General features: G+C 39.7%; 1 protein-coding gene across 1 annotated transcript; it reads left to right on the forward strand.

Annotated features, from left to right (window-relative positions):
- The first annotated feature begins 1,682 nt into the window (after positions 1-1,682).
- Positions 1,683-26,596, forward strand: LOC139450481 (uncharacterized). The gene is made up of 4 exons (XM_071232192.1): positions 1,683-1,959; positions 23,076-23,277; positions 24,534-24,685; positions 26,117-26,596. The coding sequence occupies exons 1-4, from the start codon at positions 1,908-1,910 to the stop codon at positions 26,218-26,220; spliced, it is 510 nt and encodes a 169-aa protein (XP_071088293.1). The 5' UTR covers positions 1,683-1,907; the 3' UTR covers positions 26,221-26,596.
- Positions 26,597-27,711: the final 1,115 nt, after the last annotated feature.

The raw sequence follows: 27,711 nt of genomic DNA on the forward strand, positions 1-27,711 counted from the left end.
TATCAGCATCAATCTACGCCATTGGGATACGATGACATGTATCAACCAAGTCAGCGAGGCTGACCATTCAATCCCGTTATTCGCCTCCTACAAGCATGGATTGCTGAAGACCTGGATCTTCATGGGTAGCCTAACGAATGAGAGAAACACTAGAGAAAACAGCATACGATGGTATTATTGAACAAGTGTATTCAAACAAAGGCCAGACTGTTCTAAAACTTGGTTTACGAATGCGACGAATCCAAAATCTCGAAATGTGAAGAAAGAAACGAAAATTTGTGTTTTGTTTTGTTATTCTGCCGACCAGAAATAGGTAACATGTCAACAAAACCTTTTGATGAAATATATCATTTTAAAAATGGAATTTGAATTGTTTTCTTTCCATTTTGTGCGACCTTCCGATCTGAGGTTTTGGGCCTCAAATCCGTAAATAAATAAAAAAGAGTCTGACCTAATAACAATAGAGTTACAATATAAGCATAAGACGTAATAGTGACAAGTTACTAGCGCATATGTAATGGGGGTACTATTTGAAAATATTATGTGTATAGTAAAGTTTTGAAAGGGTATAAGATAAAAAGAGCACGGAAGCAAGTCTTGAATGTTTGACTTAAGAAAGTTCTAATAGATTCTCACGATAGCTCTCCACACCATCATACCATCAAATCATTTGATAATCGATAGATTTACACACAGATTTACCTCGCATTTGTTCATTACATATTTAGATTTTTATGATTATGACGGCAAATATATAGAGATGATATAAGATGGTTGTCGCCTGAGCAAGTACAGAGAAACCCTTATACACCTTGGAGTACCTTGAACAAAAAAAAGGAAGTTACTCAAGGCAAGCTGGATGCCGATATTAACATCGAGCGAAATCGATATCTCCGCAGCTTGATCGAAATGAATGTAGATCCTTGACTTGAGCGATACATGTATCAACTTATTGGTGAATAGAGATGGATCAGAAGAATTCAGGGCGGAACCCAGAACAAAATATGGCCTCAAGAAGTATCTCTAGCTTTTGAAGTTCTAGTTGGTCGGTTATTAAAATTTATTTAAATTTAATCTACGAACAATTTATTTCGAGTTGCCCAGTAATTTATTTCAAATCCGCCAGTATATATCAGGTAAGAACTATTCAAATGACATGTTATCATGACACCACATAATCACCGTTTTTGTCAGGAGACCTTGAAAATATAAACCATTTGTGTCGGCCTTAAACCAAAGTGTTATTCCGAATTACCCTATAGACATCTGTACTATATTAAAAAAACTCACCGTCTAGAAAGATGTGAACACGTTTATGCATAACTGAGTAAATCGATAGATATATGTGAATCGATAAAAATAAACACTAAACAGACAGATAAACAAAAAAGATGAATACGCTGATGTACACAAACAGACCAAATATATTTCGCCCTATAACTGATGTAACAGTATCAGCAAATCAATACTCCCAACAGCAGATCTTTGTCCTTGCTAAACCCTGCCGTTATATCTTTGTCATGCTGAATTAATTTCTGAAATCAATAACCGGCTCATGTGTCATCACCTGCTATACAATCAATGACTTTTCAAAGTAAAAGAAACACTTGTTTCCAGAAGAGCATTTCCAGTGATTTCATCTGAGAATATCCAGGAAGGACTCTCCCTTGATTGGTCTCCAAGTGGGAACTTCAGTTGTTTTTTTATGCGGACACATCTTTGTGACAACAGAGTGCAAACTTCCATTCAAGACTCAAGATTAACTTGTTTTTCTTAATACCTGCTATGCTTTGAAGCACGAAGTTTGCATAGCTGAAAGCAGCTTTGAAGAAGATCCTAGGTAACAAAGAAACATAATTGAAATCTCGCGAGACTTTACGGAGGGCGAGAACATTTTGGACGAGACTATGCAGGCTTACATACCTGCTGTGTGTTACGGTATATTTGCATGTCTCTCAGGTACGTTTTGTTTCTTAATATTTTCGAAGGCTGCGTTCTGTTTGCTGAACATAGGTTAGAACCACGTTATATTTGAAGAATCTTAGGTTTTTCATTTTGTCGTTATAAATTGTCATTTTATAGTCACAAGCATGCGAGAATTTCTATGTAATAAAAAAGTTTCATAGTATATAATGTGGACATGTGTGCACTACCAATTGCTTATGTTTCTTACCAGAAGATTAGGCCACTGTAGTTTTCATGATTCAGCATACATAAAGTGTCTATTTAAAGGATTTTATAGGCAGAAAACTGCGAGTTCGCTCCGTTACATTTCACTGACAGCATGAGGAACAACTGTTGTGTGTGGATTTTACATTTCCGTGTTTCTGGTAAATATAATCATTCCAGATCAAAGAGTATCATTTGGAAAGATTTCGGCAGAGATCAGACGCACACCTAAATACAAAAGTATCTACTTAAGCCTTGTAATTTAAAAACCAAGCATGGACATTGCAGTATCAATAAGGGAATAAGTAATAAGGATTGCACGTCAACCACATTCTGTGCTTTTTATAGTCTGTCAAAACACGTCTGGCATTAATCGTATCCAGTTAATGCAAGGTGTCCCCATAACCTTAAATCTAGTAGCATGTAGCGTACATTGAAGAAAAATTATTGTGTTATATAATTCACATAATGGGATTTTATACGTTGGCTGTCCAAATACATGTATGTGACATTATCCATCATTTTCTGAAAACTATGTATATAGTGTGTTTCTGTTGCTCTGGTAACACGTTCCTTTCCTTGATGACATCATAGATGACATCAGGTGTTCGCGAAAAGGATACCAGTTGCACCCCAATTTGCATAATAATGTGTTTGTTGCTCAGCAATAGTACTGTCATGCGACGGCTGCCAGTAAACAAACCAGACACTCATGAGATGTACCAGGAAACCAGGTGAGGTGAGGTGAAATGGGGTTAAACATACGGTCAAGATAATTTCAATCACATTAGTGACGTGCATACACGTGTATGTCTGCCTGTATTCCGGATTTATGCCCGTTTTATAGTTCTAGCCATGGAGTTATCATGCCGAATTTTAATAAGGATACTCCATTCAGAAGCATTATACAGACTCCCAGCTGAGCAGTCCTTGTTGTGTCCAGGCAGGGCAACAACAAGAACGATCTTTTAAAGTCTTTTGGTATGACGCGTCCACCGATTTTCGCTCTCAGGACAGACTCTATTGAAAATCCGATCTAATCTGAAAATCTTCACCATGACCACTTGCCAAAGGGAAGAGACTTTACACTCAGATTAGTTTCAAAGATCACATGTGTTCATGAATTTCAATTGGTTTCCTCTTTGTCAGTCTGAAAATGGGAAACGTTTTGAAATGAAATGTCCATTCATATGAATGTCCAAAGTTGAAAATCGACCCCGCATTCCCGGAGGTGTAAAATTGCGGCATCGTTGACGTCATCGTATGTTATCATCTCATCATATTCTCCTCTGAAGCTAATGGACCGATGAAGCTGAAACGCGACATGTTTCATCCCACCGAGGAGGACACCGTGACCCTCTTGTACAAAGCGACCGAGCGTTATGAACTGTTAAAGCAAGGAAGGTAGATACTTGTAGCACTAATATCGCTTTTTTCGAATCTGTTCGAATCCGACTTTCAGTCCAAAGTAACCATATTTTCAAAATGGTTTTGCTACACATTGCATGCGTAGTAGTAGGACTTAGCGTGTCCAGTGAATATTCCATAGCAAAATTTTGTTTTAAATGTTGACCTTGTTTGACCTACATTTTGTATTTTGTCAATGCCTTTAAAATTCTTTGAAATGCTGATAACTATAAGACTAGTCTTAGATTTCAGCTGCCCGAAGACAATGAGGGAAAACTAGAGTTTCTGATTATACTTTCATAAAGAACATTTATCACTATAATTACATTTATTCAGTAAGTATACCACTTAGTATATTACGAATAGAGTTTAATATTGTTTTGGTTAAGGTGAGCTGAAGATCAACTTCTTCATTCAGTTATTATGGACCATATATTGTATCCAATTATTATGGACCATATATCGTATCCTTTTATTATGGACCATGTATTGTATCCAGTTATTATGGACCATATGTTGTATCCAGTCATTATGGACCATATATTGTATCCAGTTATTATGGACCATATATTGTATCCAGTCATTATGGACCATATATTGTATCCAGTTATTATGGACCATATATTGTATCCAGTCATTATGGACCATATATTGTATCCAGTTATTATAGACCATATAATTGTATCCAGTCATTATGGACCATATGTTGTATCCAGTCATTATGGACCATATATTGTATCCAGTCATTATGGACCATATATTGCATTCAATTATAACCTCAACAGGAACAAACTTTATATATTCAAGTATTCTTACAAACCCTATACAATCCGTTATCAGTGGAATGTCTGTCTAAGGTCATGACCTTCATTAAATGAATGAATGAATGAATGAGTTTATTCCGTAAAGGGGTCCACCGGTCCATTATACAAGGTACATTGGATTAATCAGTTCACATGTACTGAGAGCGCTGATAATTACATCAGGGAACCGATTCACAAAAGCGCCCGCGAGCCACGAATAAGCGGTCAACACTCATCGGAGTGCTGAGAAGGATGCACAAAAGGTTACTGAGGCCGGTCATAACCCACAAACGCCCCGTGGATCGGGTCCCAACACATTAAAGAAAAGTCTAGACCCGTGAAGATCCGGGGTAGAATCGGTCTTCAGCAAACCATGCTTGCCGTAAAAGGCGAATATGCTTGTGGTAAGAGGCGACTAACGGGATCGGGTGGTCAGGCTCGCTGACTTGGTTGATGCATGTCATCGATCCCAATTGCATGGATCGATGCTCATGATGTCAATCACTAGATTGTCTGGTCCAGACTCGATTATTTACAGATCGCCGTCATATAGCCGGAATATTGCTGAGTGTGGCTTTAAACACCAAACAAACAAATAAAGAAGGAAAACTTTAAATAGGAAAGTGGTGGTATCATTTGTTGCGAGTTGCTTATGCACTTTTACTTGAACAATGATCCTTATCAGTTGTTGATAAAAATTAATTATGAGAAGAGCCATGGTTACTATCAAGGTCACAAGTTTGGAGTCACTTACACGTTATCCAGAAGTTTTTCAATGCACTGGCCATGGAATTTGAATATTGGTAATGAATGAAAACATTTATTTTGTATTTATTTACAGAAATTTAATCACCCTAACTATAGATAAAACCTTATGTCACGTGTTTCTGTGTTGACATTTTAAGTAGTTGTTGGCAACATCTGCAAGTGGGCTACAACATCGTGGCACTATTTTATGATCTGATAATTATTTTTGTAATAATATGTAGACGTTTCCACATGTTCCATAATAGCAATTTAGGAAGTCATTATTATGGAATAAAATACAAAATATGCAGGTGAGCTACAATCTCGTTGCAGTATGTTTAAGCTTATCAATATATGGTTCAATCTGTGCATAAGTCTCAATCTGCCACACACAATAGGCATATAATGAAGGACGTCAGGTCCGACAGATACATTTATCATCAGACAAAACTACAAATTACAAAAGCATAGTCTGGAATGGAAGTTGGAGTCGGAGTGCGAGACTGTCGGATTAACGGGTCTTAATAGCACTGATTTAATCCGTTCCCATCATTATAGTGTCCGATAAAGCCGATTGTCGGATTAACGAGACTTGACTGTATATGATAGTGAGATCATTGCTGGAAGGGAAACATCGGTTATAAGAATGATATTGACAGAATAGAGTCATTTGGCAACATGGCTATCTGGAAACTATTGAGGATAATGTACGTGTTGTTTCTCTTTAGCATGGAGCCAAAGCAATCGATCTTAATGAACGTTTCTCACATGAAAAATGTTTTAACATACTTAAATTTATCGAAGAAGTGGCTTTCGTTATGGAAATCTTTGTGAAACTTTAAAAAGTATCAACTCGTTTATCACTGATTATAGGGAGCCCAAGGAACAAGTACATGTATGTTCGAACATTGCTCTCGGTTGAATCGTCAGGTAAGAGTTAGAGTAAAGTAAAATCTGCGTGAGACCATGTGACAGCGGGCATCTGTTTCAGCCAACTTTTGTACAGTTTGTGTTGACAATGTATACTACTCTCAAATTGATACGGATACTGATCATGAGATGGTTATGCTGTTAGGAAACCATCAATATTATTCGCATGAAAACATTTTGTTGGCTGGTAGTAGATCAAGAGCATATTTCAATGGTCATTTCATAGCTGCAGTAAAACGTACATCCAGTTTTCAACAACTGCATTGCGTTATGAGACCATAAGTTTTCCAAAAATGTTAGAACAATATACAGGCTTGTAATACTATTGGCCCTGAAGAAGATAAAACATCTATTCAGGTGTAATGAATTTGGTATATAATGCTTATACACCTGAAGAAATCAGTTGGGTGTGGTCCTTAAAGCCCCAAATGACACAAGTCTTAGACACCCATGAGCACTGGTATGGTAGTAATACAGAAAGAACCATAAAGTAAGCGGACCTGGGATTCGAACCGACGGTCAGCAGATCCTGTCTCACCTTGGGGATGCAACTGATGCACAATATTACGAATAAACTGTTTTGTTTTAAAAATTCATTCCAGACAATTGCATTGGAATCACTAATGGCAGTAAAAACGAATTCGGTCATGTTGTGCATCGAGATGTTAAGCCGTTACGTGATGTGATGCATTTCAGTGAGTAATTGTGCATATTTCCCATGAGCATCGTCTCCTTTATGTTGAAGCTAATGAGACGTTCTACACACGCCTGATTAACATCATTGTCATTGTCACGTGTAGAAACTCAGTGTGAATAATGAATTCGTATTGTTAGCAATCTGGAACATTTTGAACAACTTCAAATTTATTTTGCGTTGGTATTTTTTTGTGTCTCTCGTTTTCTAAAAAGATCAATATAATGGAAATCGTTGAAGATTGTAATCGTATGTTTCTTTTCAAATGAGCACATGTTCCCAGAACACAAGGCCTGCTCAGTGTAAACTTGGATAAAAAGGCCACACATGGAGACTGACCTCATTAGTCCATTAATTCACAATCGAGTTCTTGCATACAGTACAAGATCCCCGGTTGCCCTATCTGGTAATGTTTTGGGGTATATCAAAGCCTGGAACGCTGCACTATTCAAGTTCGTGTATCCATCACAACACAGTTATTCGCTGTGTTGAGTTACAAGCCTTGGTCGTGCTAGGATCCGCATCTTTTATATTCTTTGTCTGTCCGTTCTCGTGGGTGTCGCCAAAGTAGCAAATGTCAAGTTCACACGCCGTGATGGAACGGTGATGCTGTTAATATCGTAAATTCGTAAATTGCGTCAAATCAAACTCACTCATTCGAATAACACCGTTGTTACGCCTGACATTTCCCTTGCACGCGTTCTCAACGCGTGCAACACGCTTGTGACATGGGAGCTCAACGGATTGCACACGAGGTGAGCACGTGTATGCTACGCGTGACCCACGCGTGTGTCACACGTGTAACACGGGAACGGGTTTCGGTTGAATTTGACAAATAGATCAAATGAATAGTAGGGTAAACAATGAGATGTGAATTTTGAGTTGATAAGCGGTCCTAGACCTATGTTCACCAGACCATAAACACAAGATCTGCTCGTCTTAATTAGAGTTCGGTTGCTCGGCTTACATGCAGAAACCATTCCACAAGGGCCCAGCCATTGAGAGAAGCCGACAGTAGAACAGTAGTAAATTAGATACGCGTTCATTGCGACGAGATCCCCCGATTTGACACAATTTTCACGGGTTTGTAAATGTTTGCAATTGATCAGGTGATTAGTTTTGTAGGTTACTGAACTGTTCGTTTCAGTGTTTGCCAGTATGAGTTATTCCAGGTAAATCTATTTGCAAATATAATGATGTTCGTTTACCACATTTATACACTTATGATGGAGCAGACACTCCATCATATAGGACATTTAAACATCTTTTTGTTGAAACTCATGTCTGTACCGATATAGGCCACTGAGACGTGTATTTTGTGGAATCAGAAATAGAGATTGGCAGATTCACTCGCCCATTTATTCAATTGCAAGTCTTTATAAATGTTGTACTACTAATGGTGTCGAAGACGAAGTACATTTTCTTGTAAGTTGTAATTTGTATGCTGATTTAAGATACGAGTTATGGAATCAAACAGTACACCTTGAACCCATGTTTTTATTCATGTTCCCTGTCGAGCAGTTCGTATTTCTTATGACTGAAGATCCGGGTTAGAATAGATCTTCAGCAACCCATGCTTGCCGTAAAAATCGAATAAGTTTGTCGAAAGAAGCGACTAACGGGATCGGATGGTCAGGCTCGCTGACTTGGTTGATGCATGTCATCGTATCCCAATTGCGTGGATCGATGCTCATGATGTCAATCACTGGATTGTCTGGTCCAGACTCAATTATTTACAGGCCGCCGTCATATAGCTGGAATATTGCTGAGTGCGGCGTTAAACAACAAACAAACAAACAAACACACGTGGTTAAGGGAGATCAAACCATCCACTACCTGCATGCAGTGCCGTGTCCTTTGTCTTTTTTCAGGGAAAGAACCATTTGATTGATTAGGCAGAAACGAATCGACACAAACGCTATTGTTAATTGTGAGATATGTTTGTCATGTTAATATTGACATGACGCTAGTTGGCAATGCAGCTTTACCTTGCATGCTTTGTTTAATGTAATACTGATTCATAAATACATTTATCCGATACTGATCTTTATTTTCCGCCATTTAATATCTTATTGCGAGTAAGCATACTTGTAAATCTATGATAGAGGGCGATATAAGTTGTGATAACGTGTGTCCAATCTTTCCTGTGAATACAGTATGTTTAAGCTAAGACATAACACCTCTCGCTTTGATAACACGCCTTTGATACCAAGACATTCTGGAAAAGTAACTCGATAACAAGGATAACGCACAAATAGTGAGTGAGTGAGTTGGGTTTAACGCCGCTTTTTACAGTAGTCCAGTTATATCACGGCGTGTCAACTTAATGTGGGAGGAAAGCCCGAAGTGATGCAGGTCTCAGACGTTTACCACTTCGGCGAAACCCAGGAGCACGGGTATGGTGCTGACAAACCTAGAAACACAATCGGGGCGAACCGGGATTCGAAGCCACAATCATAGGTTTCTGGTGTGTCCAAGGGTCGCAACTCTGCACAGCGAATCGGGGCTCCTTAGACGACTGGGCCACCCGTGCCCCCTAACAAATACCTGGCCAGGGTTATGAGTTACAAATAATGTACGAGCCAGCGAAATACTGCCTAATCAGATTTACAATACAGCCTTAAAGTTAAAAAAATATCAGTAAATAAAAAAAATAAATGCAACACAAAATTTAATATCATGCACGGAAATTCCATGAAGTACATTCGTAATACACAAGACTCTTTAACTTCGTGCCTCAATTGAACAGTGCATAGGTAGAGCAGGGTACGTTCACCTTTTCATGATCACCTGATATCATCACCATTTGACAGTGATTCTTTAGTGACTATGTGATAGTGACACCTGCTCGTGATGTAGTCGGAATCGTACAATCGACTCTTATGAATATAATGCTCATCACATGAATTAATTATAGAAAAGGGATGATATTCCAAAATCCCAAAGGAAATTAGATTATGTAGAATGTGTAATCTACAGCTAAAAGAGGACGAGAACCATCTTGCTCTCATTTGTCCATTTCACCAAAGTTTACGAATTGCCTCTATGTCCGTGCTGCATTTGAACAAGACTGTATATTCGTACTGCTCGTGCGATCGATGTTGTCAGTTCATTCCTAGTGAATGGGCTTAGAATTAATGCATGAGCTTAAAATTAACATTTCAGAAAGTCCGTTCTCTACAGACAATCTACAGTTGAAACAATAGTGACGTCATAGCCGTATCTAAATTTTAACTCATGCTGATAAAAACACATTTTAAAAAGAGCCAGAGAGGGATCACTACAGTTCATAGAATATATATCAAATCAAATTTGGTAGCCATTCATAATAGACAGCGCATAAAATATCATCCACGCGTACATACATCTGTAATGTAATGGCTGATGAAAGAAATGGTTGATAACAAGATTAAAGGCGCTGACGATTCCTTATTACTAATAATTAACGCCAAAGGGGGATCCAGAGGGGGTTCCAGGGGGTCAGGACCCCCAACCCCTTTTGAAAACCAAATGTTGTATGTTGTTGGCAGACAAGGGTTTTTTCTGTTTTGAACCCCTCCCTTTTGAAAATGCTGGATCCGTCCTTGAACGCTTTTGTCAGGCCTAAAAAATGTTTTCTTGTTTGAATACGCTGTCAAGGCAACTTCCCCAACATAAAGTATCCAGTGGCAACATAACAGGTACCGGATGTACATTCAATAAACAAAAAAACAAATTAAAGTACGTTTTATTGGTATCCATCCATCATGGTGACACATTTCGTTGAGGCGTTTGTACATACACAAACGTTGTCAACTACGACGTGCAAATGAGGACAGCACACATTGTTGTTGGACTGTGATGTTGCCGTCTAATGCTTCCGTACAACGCACTAGACTTTTAATAATGCATGTTGTAAAACGCCTTTCACTTTTAAGCTTTTGTTCACACACCAAAATAGTTATTCTCACGCAAGAAAAACATCGGATCATTTTAAAGCAAATCAAAATGCCAGGGTGACAACTGGTTTCTAATGAAAGCTTCATGAGTGAGTGAGTGAGTGAGTGAGTACGGTTTTACGCCGCTTTTAGCAATATTCCAGCAATATCACGGCGGGGGACACCAGAAATGGGCTTCACACATTGTACCCATGTCGGATATCGAACCCGGGTCTTCGACGTGACGAGCGAACGCTTTAACCACCAGGCTACCCGACCGCCCCGAAAGCTTCATGAAAGTGTTGGTATCTGTATAAGAGTACCCAACGTTACTAATAACTGACAAGCATGGTTCGAATTTAAGTCAATGTGTTGGGTTAATCCCGCTTTGAACAGTGCATAGGTAGAGCGGGATACGTTCACCTTTTCATGATCACCTGATATCATTACTATTTGAAAGTGATTCTTTAGCGACTATTTGATAGTGAAACCTGCTCATGATGTAGTCGGAATCGTACAATCGACTCTTATGAATATGATGCTCATCACATGAATTAATTATAGAAAAGGGATGATATTCCAAAATCCCAAAGGAAATTAGATTATGTAGAATGTGTAATCTACAGCTAATAGAGGATGAGTACCATCTTGTTCTCATTTGTCCATTTCACCAAAATTTACAAATTGCATACCTACATCCATCAATGTATCAATTTCCAATTGTATTTAGGTTTAATGAATTAATGTTTTCTATAAATATTAATGTACTGAAGACTTAAACTGAGTATATATTACATACAATGATTATTTTTTAGAAATGATAAGCTGAGTGACAAAAAGAAGCAGAAATCACTATGTCCGCCCTATATCCACAAAGATATGTACTATAGTGAGTGAGTTGGGTTTAACGCCGCTTTGAACAGTATTCCAGTTATATCGCGGCGTATCAGGTTAATATGGGAGGAAAGCCCGAAGTGATGCAGGTTTCAGACGTTTACCACTTCGGGTATGGCGCTGACAAACCTAGAAACATAATCGGGGCGAACCGGGATTCGAACCCACAATCATAGGTTTCTGGCGTGCCCAAGGGACGCAACAATGCACAGCGAATCGCGGCGCCTTAGACGACTTGGCCACCCGTGCCCCTATATGTACGACATATATAAATATATATGTACTATAGATATTCACTACTTCTGTGATAGAGATTGGTTGATTGAGAATTAGGAAAGGGTTTGTCGCTTTTATTCAGTTATGTCACGGTATGTTAGGGATGGAACCCTGAAAGATGCAGGCCTAGGCGTTGATCACCTTGGTGAGACCCTCAACTACGGGTATTCATTCACAAGAATTCGAACCCACGATCAGCTGATCCTGTCACCTCTAAGGGGCGCTAACTAACAATGGCGCCTGAAACCACTACGCCACCCATGTCGCTGTCGTAAGCGGTACTGAGACACATCTCGTTTTAGAAATCCTTGATGATGTTTATTACTCTCAACAAAACACGCCTCCGTGGTCTTGTGGTAGAGCATCCGCCCGGAGAGCGGAAGGTCCGGGGTTCGTCCCCGGCCGCGTCATACCAAAAGACGTTAAAAGATGGTACTTGTTGTTACCCTGTCTGGCGCTCGGCATTATGGGGCTAAAACAGGGACTGGTCGGCTCGGAGTCAGTAAGCTGTGTCTGAGTGGGGTATCCATGTTAAACTGCGGCATGGTACAAGTACAAGCAGCCACACACACACACACACACACACACACAAACACACGAGCATGCACGTGGCTATATAAGTGCAATAATCTTGGACGCGACGTTAAACCCGATTTCACCTCACCTCAACAAAACACGATTACAAACGGAACACCCTTCAGTGTTGCCATAATAGAACGCCTCTGTCTGTTGACTGACGTGCCACCGGTGGGGTAGGATACGTTCACCTTTACGCGAACACCCGGTGTCATTGCTATTTGATGGTGATTCAAAAACACAGGCTTACGATGAAGTAGGAAACGTGCAGTGGACTCTGCTTTTACAATGGACCACAGATTCTTATGATACTGGTTTTTCGCCATCTGTATATTGAGAAATAGGTGTGCGAGACAAAGATCCCCTCGTTGTCTACTTGTTGAGGGGTGTGTTAATTCCTAATGTAAAATTTGAATATTCCAGCTAACGATTATCGAAATATAACGAAACAGATTTGGGGCGTACAAAGCCAAATATCGATGAAACGTAATGAATTGATCACTGAACATCTGAGAACATCTGTTGTTATTAATTTGGCAATTTCAATATTCATTGCCCACACTACAATTTGCATTGCATACAACCCCCGTCTGAACACGTATTACCCACAGACGTTAACTGTAAAGGTTCAGATGTTCATTGTGTCGTTATAGGTGCCATATGTGACACTGACCATTGTCCCTTTGTTGTTAGGGTAACCATCGACTGCAAAAGAGGCGACATTGTTCAGAGTTTCGTTCCTGTTCGTCCGTGATTATTTTACTAGGTTTGTCACAACTCCTGGGTTTCACCAAAGTTGTAAACGTCTAAGAGTGAACCTGCAGCATTACGTGTTGGGGGAGTTTGATGACGAAGAGGATGCAGAAGAGGCATAATATGCCTGAGTCAGTAATTTGACCACTAATGACAGCAAGCCATGATATAACTAAAATACTGTTCAAAGCCGCGTTAATCCAAACCGACTCACTCACTCACTGACTGTTACATTGATGCTTCATACTGTTCTAAGCAAACAAGGTGTTGTCCGAACCACTTGAGAAGGATCCGATGTTAGTCTGTCTGACGTTGTCATTTATTGATTTTTATAGTGTGTAATCATAGTTAATATGCCGGAAGAGCGGAGACAATTGGTTTGTATTTTGCAACACATAATTACCTGCAAGAGGGGCGGTCGGGTAGCCTAGTGGTTAAAGCGTTCGCTCGTCACGCCGAAGACCCGGGTTCAATTCCCGACATGGGTACAATGTGTGAAGCCCATTTCTGGTGTCCCCCACCGTGATATTGCTGGAATATTGCTAAAAGCGGCGTAAAACCATACTCACTCACTCACTCACTCACTCACTCACCTGCAGGGAGAACACAATGATCCAACGCGGCACAAGTGCAATGCAGAGTGATGTTACTTTGCCGTGGCAGGTGCCGCTGATCGTGGGTTTAAATCTAAGGTTCACACTGATAGTTATCCTTGCTTCGTGAACACCATACCTGCGCTAGTGGGTTCCGACTTGAGCCACGTGGGGAAAATCCAGTGACACGAGAGTACAATTACTATTTTTGTTGAAACTAAAACGGTATGTTTATTTTGAATTACGTCAGCTGTGTACAAGTGCGGAGATTTTGCTGCTTATAAGTAAAGAAAAACGTTATGAATTATATTCGTTTTGCAACACAGTGGGGCGCAGTTTTAAAGTCTCGGGCCAAACATTTCTTTTGTCGTTGACCCAGCATAGATAAATGCTAATTAAGCCCAGCCGTCAGTGGCAAGACTTTGAAATCGTCTCGGAAACATTCTATAGTTACGCTGAAGGTAACCACCGAATGTTCCTTCCAAGCGCTGCTTATCCCGCTACGAGGCTAACATTATCGTGCTTTCTTGGCGTCAATGTGTGTTTATTGTTCGTATTGTGGCGCATTTAGATCATGCTTTACTGTAGATCTTCCAGACTTTGGGCGTCGATCGATGGCTTCCTTTAAATGCCTGATGATGATGTATGCAACCGCGTAGATGTTACGTAGATGACAGTAGTATGTACGTATATTCCCAGAGAACTGACGAATTGCCCTCAACAATCGTCATGTACATGTGAGCGAAATTTAAAAAAAAAAACAATTAAAATTAATCTAGATAACCAAGTTGAACATACGTTACATGAATCGTAACAAATCGTATTTTAATTGATATACCAAACAATAGAAGTTAGTAATCCTAGTTTTGCATTGCCGTTATTAATTGACTTTACTCTAAAGTATCTCCTGACACGAATGTCATTGTTTACTCTGTGCATGTATGTAGCATGTCATGGAAATTACACTTGTCCTATAAATGAACCTTCTGTTTTGTTTATGTTCAGTTGCCTAGGAACGTTATGTTTTTCAACAACCTGCTGAATTTTTTGACGAGTTATTTTCAATGAGAGTTACGTGTTCTCTGACAACAAGCACCACTTGCAATTTTAATCAAATATATTGACGGGGTGTACTTCAGATGCCTTTTGCATTGTTTTCAACGTTGCAATTTTGCCATGGTTACACGGACGCACGTACGAGGATAAAGAAATCAGTTTGCAACCTTTAGAACATTCAATAGTTTATCTTGATAATGTCTGATATCACTAACGCCAATCCAACAGAACATTGCCATTTTGCATAAATTAACATCACGCCCCTTTGCCTGGCATTGTTGCAACGTTGTTGGATTCTCGTCTTTACAAGTTACAGCATAGTTACAGCACAGTTATAGTGTAGTTAAAGAACTGTTACAGTCTGGTTACAGCCGGTAACAACGTAGTTCAAGAACTATTACAATGTTACATATGTTATATTTGGGATAACAATTCCTCAGTAAAGTACAAATTCTAGTATGTTTTGGGGTTGAGTCCCATCTGGTAGTCGAACCCACACTGCCAGAGTGAGGCACCAAATCCAACAGCTGGTAGTCTAGATCAAGTACTTTGTGTACCCTTGTGACAAGTGTAAATTGACACGGCTCCCATGGCCGAAAGCTATGAATACACAATGCCATTTAGAAAATTGACAAATATAACAAATGTTTTATTTGGGATAACACTTCCCAAAGTGCCTCACTCTGATAGAGAATTTGTACTTTACTGTGGAAATGCTATCCCAAATCTAACATTTGTTACATTTGACCACTTTCTAAATGGCATTGTGTGTTCATGTTACAGTGTAGTTACAGCGCTGTTACAGTGTAGTTACAGTGCAACTGCACTCTGGCCTCGAGTTTTCTTATATTCTGACCTTCAACTTCCTTATGTGGTTCCAGGCATGGCGATTCGCTGTGCAGAGTTGCGTCCCTTGGGCACGCCAAAAACCTATAATTGTTGGTTCGAATCCCGGTTCGCCAAAATTATGTTTCTAGGTTTGTCAGCACCATACCCGTGCTCGTGGGTTTCACCGAAGTGGTAAACGTCTAAGACCTGTATCACTTCAGGCTTTCCTCCTACATTACGCTGACACGCCGCAATATAACTGGAATACTGTTAAAAGCGGTGTTTAACCCAACTCACTCACTCATACCAGGCATGGCTACAATACTGTAGGTGAGTGGTATGTGGACGTTTAACTAATTTGGACTCGATATAACTAAACGTTTCCAAGAAGTCTTAATCACACTGTATTATCAACTCAATTTTTTTTCTAATTACAACACTTTTACATGATAATTCAACAAAAGTAACTGATGAAAAGTAGTCTTGATAGAAAAATCAATGATGGCGACTGTAAGTGTTACCTATCTACTGCTTCTGTTGGGTTACTTACTGATAAAGGAATTGCCCCATGATATTCTCCGATAAACTGTAAATCTGGTTCTCAGTTACACTACATGGAATAATTCATAGCTATTTAGCTGAGAGGACTGCAATACATCATTTGGTCCAGAGATGTTCCAGATTTGTCATCCCCCCCTCCCCCCTCCTTACCGATAGAAGTTAGTGTAGGTCTCCAGGATGCTACTGGGTTTTGTTTTGTTTTGTTTTGTTTTGTTTTGTTTTGTTTTTTTGTTTTGTTTTGTTTTGGTTTGGTTTTTTTTGGTTTTTTGTTTTGTTTTTTGTTTTTTTGTTTTTTTGTTTGTTTGTTTGTTTGGGTTTTTTTGGGGGGGGGTCCGTAAAAGGCGACTAACGGGATCGGGTGGTCACGCTCGCTGACTTGGTTGATGCATGTCATCGATCCCAATTGCGTGGATCGATGCTCATGATATTAATCACTGGATTGTCTGGTCCAGACTGGATTATTTACAGACCGCCGTCATATAGCTGTAATATAGCTGAGTGCGGCGTTCAACAACCAACCAACCAACCAACTACTGTTTTTCGAAATAGGTGACCACATGTATCGGCTGGTCGGGACTAGTGACTTCGTTAATTCCGTCTTGTCCTTCTCCGACTGCATGGGGCATGGCTGATGACATCAATCGAACTGATAATGCTGGAATATTGCTGACTGAGGCCCAAGACAACACACAAACAGAAACACGTGTCATATATAATATATACTAAACCTTACGTTAATGCTTTCAAGGAAACATTGTGAATTATGTGTTGGTTGACGCATGCCAACCTTTGTGTTTCACCCCTCAAACACACAGGTGGCATATGCTGTTTTGATTGACAAACTAAATGATTGTACACTTTCTGCCATATATGCAACAAAACCATCATGGTTTCTGACTTCCACATTCTTATTTGACTGTAACACACGAGAGATGAAGTCCTGATTAAAAATTAAGCAACCGTGGTGTTTTTCTGATTTACTGATATTTTGATAAAATCAAATTTTCATATCTAATTCCGCAAACTGTGTTTTCCATTAGATTCGTTTTGTCTAGCCTACTTTCCCGTCTTTGAAGAAATCGTTTTCCGGTATTCGTTTATGTCCAGCAAAAGATCGATTAAATCTTTTGTATCAGAGTTTCAACATAAAATCAATATTTGCTTTTCAGGTGCGTAAGCTACTTGTAACTGTCAATTGTTTAAACGGAGAAAATATAATAAGGACATGATTGCTTTGTAGCTTGTTTTAACCCAACAACCACTAGAAGTACAGAAAACTTTAACGTCTCGTCATCTCCCGAAGTGTTTTTCTCCGTAGCCTCAGCATCTTTGTGGGGAATGTCACAAAGACTCTCATAATGTGTTAACCTGGTTTGAAGCTTAAAATAATTCTGCAAAATATTACCAGTCAAGACATGCGTGTCTCAAGAGTGCTTGTCGAGTCGGAGTAGCTTTGTTGGCCGGATTTATTATCTTCTGCTTGTAGCAGAGTTACGTTATCGGGAAGACGAGGCCATGCGTCTGTTGGTGTCTGTCTGTCAAGCGTCTGTTAAAAGTCAAAAGTTGTTCTTGTTTGACAGAATATTCTTCACAAACATAGTATTTCATGTGTTGTTGTTGTTTCCCGTTTTCCTCGAATTCAGATATTTTTGTGGTATTTCTTCGCAATTACGAATTGTACATTAGAGATCTGATTTCAAAGACATGACGGGTGATTGGCATTTTCTGAGCCTAGAAAGATTGACCTAATTAGACATTAAAATGTATTAGTTTTCATTACAATCCCCTTTCATATTGATACACTTTTCCAAGCCCTTTACTTGGCTGTCCAAACAGTTCTAGACAGATGCCATGACGTCATTACTCGAGTCAAAATGGGTCCCGGCTAGAGCTTTCCTCATGCTTGGGAGCCGATGAAAGTCTAGCGGAACCAGATCAGGATTATAAAGTGGGTGCTGTGGGAGATCAAAGAGATATTCGTGGGTTGTAGCCATGGCAATGACTGAATTGTGTACTGGCGCATTGTCCTGGTGGAAGAGCACACATCTTCTCCCACCCACGTTTCTTAGTTTCCATTCATACCGTAATTGACTAAAAAATGCAGCCTCGTTTGTTGCCCGGCCTTTTGGACGATAGTCCACCATGGTGGCATCCTCGGCAACCAAGACCACGGAGGCCATGGCCTTTCCAGCTGTTCTTTGCCTTCTTTGGGTTTATTTTGTTTGTTTGTTTTTTGTTGTTTAACGCCGCACTCGAATCTCGACCAGAAAATCCAGTGATTGACATCTTGAGCATCGATCCACACCATTGGAATACGATGACATGCATCAACCATATCAGCGACACTGACTACACTATCCTGTTAGTCGCCTCTTACGACAAGCATAGTCGCCTATAGTAGCATGGGTTGCTGGACACCTATTCTAACCCGGATCTTCAAGTGCATCATGAAATAAAATGAATTACTCTCCTTTTGATAATTGACAAAGTGAATATTGCATGCCAACCCTATCTGTAAGTATAATGATCCCCCAAATAATACACACACACACACACACACACACACACACACACACACACACACACCATACGACTTCAGTTTCAAACACCGAAAATATATTATCATGGTTATAATGAAAGCAAGACAGGAGTCCTAATTTTTTTATTGTAACCTATATCTCGCTTGCCAGCAAAGTCAATTTACTTGTCTGAATTCCACGACCTCTAAGGTCATAGGAAGTTTTAGGCTTGTGCGAATTAATCTGTTTAGATCATGAACTTTAACATAAATATGAGGGGGTAATCCAACAGATTTACTAGTATTCCATGTAAATGATCAGACCACTTGATTATCTATTCACGTGAATACTATTTAAGTTCCAGTGATGAACACACTGGTGTCGGACATTGGTAATGTTACACTGTGTATACTTTTTGCCTTGTTTCTCTGTGAACCATGTACATGAATGGTTGTTCTGGGTTATAGAGAAGTGTTGATCCTCTGTACAGTAACCGGTCCATGCAGGTAGCAAAAGTACTGTAAGTCCCCGTGGACCCTACCATGGTGATCTCGTACCTTCGGCTGCTGGCGATCTATAGCTCTTTTTTATACTGTACTGTTTCATTGAGTGATATCTTTTGATGGTTGTATGCTAGTTTTAACATTAATCTCTGATATTCTAGTAATTTTACTGTCCATCGATGACAGGTTTTATTTAGTTTAAATATATGTATTCAAAATGTATGACCTCTCGTCACGATATGGCTGAAATACTGCCGATGTGATGTTAAATAATAACTCACTCACTCACTCACTCACCCTGTACAGTAACCAAGATGAACCAGCGACAGCAACATCAAGTCAGAAGTGCCCAAAGTTAAGATAAAATACACTTCTTTATAGACGCTATCACACACTGAGGAATAGGCCAATAAATGACGTGTAATTGATTCTGAGGGAACAAATGAATGGTGCTTTACATTACAGCATAAACTTTATACTTGTCATGACACTGATGACCGTGAATTATGTCAATTCTGGACCAGACGACCAGTGAAAGCATGTCTATTTGAGCAAGATTAAATGTTTATTTTATTATAGTGATGGTCAAAAGATCCAAATAAAATAATTACCAGGAATCCAAATATCAATACCTTCAGCTTGATCATCATTCAGACCACATTGATGAACACGATTAAGTACAAGAATATACTAATTCATTTAAGTCAGTGATAAAACACAATTGGACCTATTTATCATAATTTGTGAATTCAAAATATTCTGACAATAATGCCAAGTTGAACAAATGAGTTAACCGACATTTCATAGCCAGTTGGAACAGTCCGATTTGAGATTGCTGGTTCAGAATAATGTTTATTGGTTACTGCCATATGGACTTGTGTATTTGCTGAACCCTGATGGCTGATGCAAACACAAGAAATGTTGATATTTCAACAAGTACTATATTTCATGTAGAAATAACTACCCATGCCAGTGATGAAGTTTAATTTATTTGGAAAGCATCTGTTGTATATTCTAGGAAACCTTTGACCTATAAACTGAAAATATGGTTCTGTTATACCTCCATTGTCAAAAGTATCATATTTTGTGTCAAATCTTCAAAACATGTCAATTGTGCTGCTCTTTTATCCACACTTAATTATTATATAAACAATATGTTTTCAGTAATTCTATTCAAAGGTAATGATTACTCACAAAATGTGTGTGTGTGTCTGTGTGTCTGTGTCTGTGTGTCTGTGTGTGCGTGCGTGCGTGCGTGCGTGCGTGCGCACGTGTGTGTGTGTGTGTGTGTGCTCATGTTATATATCTATAATGCTACGTGTATACATAGTTTATGTGACCTGCTGTCAATTGCGACAACAGTAAAATCATTACTGGTGTTGTCAAAGCGTTTGCCGCAAAACCAACAAAATAAAAATCAAGGAAGGGCTTCCTTTAGATTCACGGATAATATTGGAAGTGGAATTAATGGAAAAGTGGAACTCATCCTATGTGGATTCTCAAAACATCAAGTATTGCTTGGATTGCAAAATCATCACACGTGAGGATGACGAAGAAGTATATCGTTCAAAATCTCAAGTAACCATACATTTTCCTTTCCATGATTAACCCATCTTCCAGAGGCAAGGGGGTTAACAGACCCCCGGCATGGGTAGAAACTGGACTTTTATAGTCAGTTAACTCTCTTGCCTCGGAACCGCCTCCGTGGTCTTGTGGTAGAGCGTCCGCCCGGGACGCGTCATACCAAAAGACGTTAAAAGATGGTACTTGTTGTTACCCTGTCTGGTGTTCGGCATTAGGGGCTAAAACAAGGACTGGTCGGTTCGGAGTCAGTATACAGTGTCTGATTGGGGTATTCATGTTAAACTGCGGCATGGTATCTCAGTGAGCTAGCACTATAAATCGGCTAGTACAAGCAGCCACACAAACACACACACGTACATGCACGTCGCTATATAAGTGCAGTAATCTTGGACGCGACGTTTAAACCCTATTTCACCTCACCTCTTGCCTCGGGAAGATATGATTAACCTACCTGAGTCAGAAATACAAGAGACCAGTGAAACCGCCTCATCTGTTTCATATTTAGAGTGTACCTTTCCAAAAGCTATATTTTCCTTCATGGCGAGCAATATTCCAGCGGCTCCATCCTTTGGTTTACCTGTTGAGATACAATCAAGGATGCTCTTTCAAAGAGCGTCATACGACGTTGCTGGGTTACAACATTCAATGCGTTAGTAAGGCTTACAAAACGTTTTATGATGAACATGTGGAGGGCTTTTGACGCATCAGTGACCAAATTGTGTCCGATGCAACTCCTTCTTTTGAGTTGTACGATATGTTCTGGAGTTTGTTTTCAGGTGAACATTTGACATAACCTTGCTTTTGCATTCATTTTTGGCGTGTGCCATCGGTGGGGCAGGATGCGCTCACTTTTTTGCGAACACATTGTCTCATCATTACTTGATTGCGATTCATCAACACATGCTATTGATATAGACGGAATCTACAATGGACAGGTGCGGAAAGGAGTGTGTCGCTTTTGTTGAGTTTTTTATGATTATGGAAAGAGTTTTGTCGGTTATTTTTACGATGATGCAAATACATGTATATGTTTGTATCGAGTTTAAATATAGATCGGTTCAGTTTATCATATATATCAATAGGAATATAATCCTCTGGATTAACAGGTATTCGCTGTGTACTTATTTCTACAGTGAGTGAGTGAGTGAGTGAGTGAGTGAATGAGTGAGTGAGTGAGTGAGTATGGTTTTACCTTATTCTAACCAATATTCCAGCATCATCACGGCTTGGGACACCAGAAATGGGCTTCGGCGGGACGAGCGAACGCTTTAACCTCTTGGTTACCCCACCCCACTTCTGCAGTGGTGCGTCCTGGAGTAATATGGCTATGATGTACGATCTGACTATGCAACTTATGATATACTTATTAAGGTCGAGAGATCGAGGGAATACTAAAGGTCCATTGTCGTGGATTCTGTCAAGTTAATGAGATTTTTTTTACTGACTGAGGCGTTCAACCATGACATCTAACTACTCTATAGGTATAGATTGAATGACGCAATGCCGTGATCTTGACACACACCGTTAATGTGATCGTGATGCTGAAAATAGTTTACACGATCACGAAAATGTATTCATAAGAGTTTTATAACCATATTTTTCAAGGGTATATCAAACAGGCAAATATGCTATTTCCAATATAGGCCCATAAGTTTAGGTTGTGTGGGTTGGAGGTTTTTAAAAGTACTATTTGACGCTTATTTAGTGGAGATTGCTTATAATTATGGAAATGATTTTGTCGCTTTCAACAAAATAAATTATTGCGGGGAGATTCCTGACAAGTAGGTTACAGAAATTAAAAAAGGGCAGTGTTAGGGCGTGGTGGCTTTATGAAACTAAAAAATAATAAAATGGATACCGGTATTCATATTAAGCTATTATCCATACATTTGAAGCATGCTCAAAGTGTTAACGCCATTGTTTCCCCAGTGAAAGGATCAGTGTGCACCATTTCCGTTCTCATCTCCCTGACGAGTATACAGCCCCATTTGAGGTGTTAGAAGGTTAACAGTCATGTTACCATCTTATCCTACCGGGTACCCATTCACTGCTAGGTCAACAGGGGTATATTTCGAACAAAGTAACTTGCCTAAGGAGACACCACATGGGCTACATGGGCTTCAGTATGGGACAGGAACGAATTCGAAGCTCTAGAAACTCTCAGGAGCCAAGCTGTCGAAAACGGTCATCCATCCAACTACACTACGCCACCAACGTTGCTAAACTTCGCCTGTGTCTTATATGTATATATATTGCCATTTACAGTTACAGGTGTTGAGGCTGCAGACACCTGCTGGATCTACGACTATGAACATTCCTGGTCCAGGACCCCCTACAAGAGGTTGTTCAGCTGCCCCTGTGGGTGTTGCGGGGACTCGTGGACACGTTTCTGCTGCTCACGACAACCAGTGTGCCAACACAACAAAACCATGGACACTACTCAACCGGAGGAGGACAATAGCGCAACGTAAGTCTTGACTGTTGTTGAGGACTATATATAGGAGATACCACTTTGGTGAAATCTTGGGAGATATCTCTAGAATAAACTTATAACACAACATATAACAATGCTTTGTAGACCATTGTGACGTCATCTGTTACTATGTCATCACGATCGAATAATCTTTCTGCCATTGGTGCTTGTTAGTTGTCTTGATTACATGCAATACACTGCTAGTGACGGTTTACAAACTGAAAGCGTTGGATTCTGACTCCGCAGAATACCATGACTCTGACTGATCACTTAGAGGCTACGGGGGCACGGGTGGCCCAGTGTCTAAGGCGCCGCGATTCGCTCTGCAGAGTTGCGTCCCTTGGGCACGCCGGGTTCGAATCCCGGTTCGCCCCTATTATGTTTCTAGGTTTGTCAGCACCATACCCGTGCTCGTGGGTTTCACCGAAGTGGTAAACGTCTGAGACCTGCATCACTTCGGGCTTTCCTCCCACATTAAGCTGACACGCCGTGATATAACTGGAATACTGTTAAAAGCTGCGTTAAACCCCACTCACTCACTCACTCACTTAGAGGCTACAACACAAATACTGTTCAAGTATACAATAAAAACATTTTCTAGATTGTCAGACAGACCATCCCTTATGCAGTATTTCAGACCTCCAGCCTATAATACAATAATACACAATTATAGTAGAATGTCATAAATACTTCACAAGAACGAAATTTTGCACTCAATAACGTTTTCAGTGTCTTAATGTTGTCATTTGACATATGCCTCCCACATTTAAAATTTTGTCACTTGTATCAGATTGAACTAAACTTTGCTGATAACATTCATTTCTGGCACATTCATATCTACGACACACCACCATCACGTGGTATTCATCTTCATCCACTACGAACACAAAATCAATGTCAGTATTGTTATGACCGCCATACACATTGGTGTATCTAAATGTGTTGCATCTGAACATTGCCATCACCCTATCATACAAAGCCAGTTCACGTCAAAGATAATTTTCAACAATTAACAAAGTTTAATGATGGGAGTAGTATTTGCATTCAGATGATGTTTCTGGGGCAAGGTGCTAGTTTTGAGAAAGGAAGTCTAGGCTGTGTAAATATTGATATTAGGAAATAAGTGATTCATTTACATCCTTACAGCGGAACAGTCTTCCTGTAAATTTCTAAATGACTAATTCAAATCCTATAGAATAATTATAAATAGAGGCATTGACTAACTTGAAATTTGTGGCATTTGTGCCCAGGATGCAAGCTCTGATGTTGGCCGGCATCGTCGTCGGCACATTCTGCATCCTGATGGTCCTGACTGTCTTCATGCACATGTGCGGCAGAATCTTCCTGAAGAAGAAAATAGACGAGAACAAGGCACCACAAGTCATCATATATAACGTTCACGGTAACTTAACAATGCACTACAGGGCATCATATATAACGTTCACCGTTGCTCAACACTGCACCACAAGTCAGCATATGTAACATCCACAGTTACTCAACAATGCACTACAGGTCATCATATATAACGTCCATGGTAACTAAAGAATGCACTACAGGTCATAATATATACCGTCCACGGTAACTCAACACTGCACCACAAGTCAGCATATGTAACATCCACAGTTACTCAACAATGCACTACAGGGCATCATATATAACGTTCACGGTTACTCAACAATGCACAACAGGGCATCATATATAACGTTCACAGTTACTCAACAATGCACTACAGGTCATCATATATAACGTCCACGATAACTCAACACTGAACTGCAGGTCATATAACGTCCACAGTTACTCAACAATGCACTACAGGTCATCATATATAACGTCCACGATAACTCAACACTGAACTGCAGGTCATATAACGTCCACAGTTACTCAACAATGCACTACAGGTCATCATATATAACGTCCACGGTAAGTAAAGAATGCACTACAGGTCATCATATATAACGTCCACGCTAACTCAACAATGCATTATAGGTCATCATATATAACGTCCACGGTAATGAAAAATGCAATACAGGTCATGATATGTATCGTTTCAGGTAAACAATGTACTACACGTAGTCATATACACATATAACCTCCACGGTAAACACTGTACTACAAGTCATAAAGAATAACGTTTGAGGTAAACGAAACCTTGTCACCGACCATGCAGATCAGCGTCAACGATTTGATTGGCTGTTAAAGCTCGTGCACAGAGGAATTGCAAGTGCAATGTTTCGAGTGTGATGGAGCGTTAGGTTTTATTTCCGAAGACGTTCTATTTTTCAAAGTTTATCAACATAGCATTTATATTTCATGATCCCCTACATGTTTTGGAGAGCATTCTTTTATGAGGGGTGAGTGAGTGAGTGAGTGAGTTGGGTTTAACGCCGATTTTAGTAATATTCCAGCACTATCATGGCGGGTTTTAATGATGGCTAACATAATAGTGAGTGAGTGAGTGGTTGAGTATGATTTTACGCCGCTTTTAACAATATTCCGGCAACATCGCGGCGGGGGACCCAGAAATGGGCTTCACGCGTTGTACCCATGTCGGGAATCGAAACCGGATCTTCGGCGTGACGAGCGAACGCTTTAACCACTAGGCTACCCGACCGCCCTCTAACATAATAGAGACTAGGCGACGTGTCTGAGATACCTTATATGACAATGTTAGAGTTGCACTTGAATTGCAGCACAAGTTCATGTTTTTCTCTCATGTATTCTCTGTTCTCTTCCCCATTTCTCTCATATGTTCTCTGTTCTCTTCCCTATTTCTCTCATGTATTCTCTGTTCTCTTCCCTTTTTCTCTCATGTGTTCTCTGTTCTCTTCCCCAGAGCCAGTGCAAGCGTCTGTGACAGTCGGTCCCTGCAGCTCCGGCATGGGGAAGTCTGGGATAGAAGCACCACCTTCGTATGTCACTGCAACTACTACAGTTTAACCTGGCCTGGTTCAATGTTAAGCACCCTGTGATTATACTTCAACAACCTCTGCTATGTTGTAGAAAACGCATTCAAAGAAGGGTCCATACATCATATTTTAACAAGCGAAAGGGACCAGCATCGAAGCACCACCTTCGTATGTCACTGCAACTACTACAGTTTACCCTGGCCTGGTTCAATGTAAAACACCCTGTGATTATACTTCAACAACCTCTGGTTTTTTTTAGAAAACGCATTCAAAGAAGGGTCCATACATCATATTTTAACAAGCGAAAGGGACCAGCATCGAAGCACCACCTTCGTATTTCACTGCAACTACTACAGTTTAGCCTGGCCTGGTTCAATGTAAAACACCCTGTTATAATACTTCAACAACCTCTGGTTTTTTTTTAGAAAACGAATTCAAAGGAGGGTCCATGCATCATATTTTAACAAGCGAAAGGGACCAGCATCGGGATGTAAAACTCTTTTGTGCGAGTGGCCATGTGATCTGAGGCTCCTAAATATGTTGTATGGAGTGCCTGTTCCTAGGGAGTTTCACGTTAGACTTATCGTTGGTTTGTATACAAGATTCGTCTCGATTTGTTCCCGTTGTCTGTTAGTAGTCTACAGCTGCATCGCTATGGGTTTTTATCGACACGAACCATCGTGGTATTACTTGAATTTTTACCTTTGAATTTTTTTTTCACACCTTAAACAATCTATCTACAGTAAACTACGGTTATAACGAACATAAAGGGCCTGCTAATTTTAGTTCGTTATAACCGTAGTTCGTTATAAGCATATATACAGCATAACTACAGGAAATAGTAGGGACAAAAAAAGTAAGTTCGTTATATCCGTCAGTTCGTTATAAGCGTGTTCGTTATAACCGTACTATACTGTATTAGGTCTTTGAAAGACATTTACAAGTGATACACATAAGGAAGAGAATATATGGATGTCAACTTCTTTATTATGAGGAACACAACATTTCGGAGTATATGCATACTCTTTCATCAGGCGAATGAGGAAGGAGTAAGCATATACTCCGAAACGTTGTGTTCCTCATAATAAAGAAGTTGACATCCATATATTCTCTTCCTTATCTATCTATTGAAATCCTTCAGTAGCTTTCTACCGATGGCATCTCCGGCAGATAGCTATGTTGTAAAATTGCTTGAATTTGTGCGCCAATTTCAGAAATCATTTTTAGTTCATTCAGTTTCCATATATATATATATATATATATATATATATATATATATATATATATATATATATATATATATATATATATATATATATCCAATATTCACATGTTCCAAAAATCCTCTGGGGCGTTCGGGTAGCCTAGTGGTTAGAGCGTTCGCTCGTCACTCCAAAGACCCGGGTTTGATTCCCGACATGGGTACTATGTGTGAAGCCCATTTCTGGTGTCCCCTGTCGTGATATTGCTGGAATATTTCTAAAATCGGCGTAAAACCATACTCACTCACTCTAACAATCCT

Source organism: Haliotis cracherodii, unplaced genomic scaffold (genome assembly GCF_022045235.1).
Source record: "Haliotis cracherodii isolate W230 unplaced genomic scaffold, xgHalCrac1.p SCAF_8, whole genome shotgun sequence".
Classification (NCBI taxonomy): Eukaryota; Metazoa; Mollusca; class Gastropoda; order Lepetellida; family Haliotidae; genus Haliotis; species Haliotis cracherodii.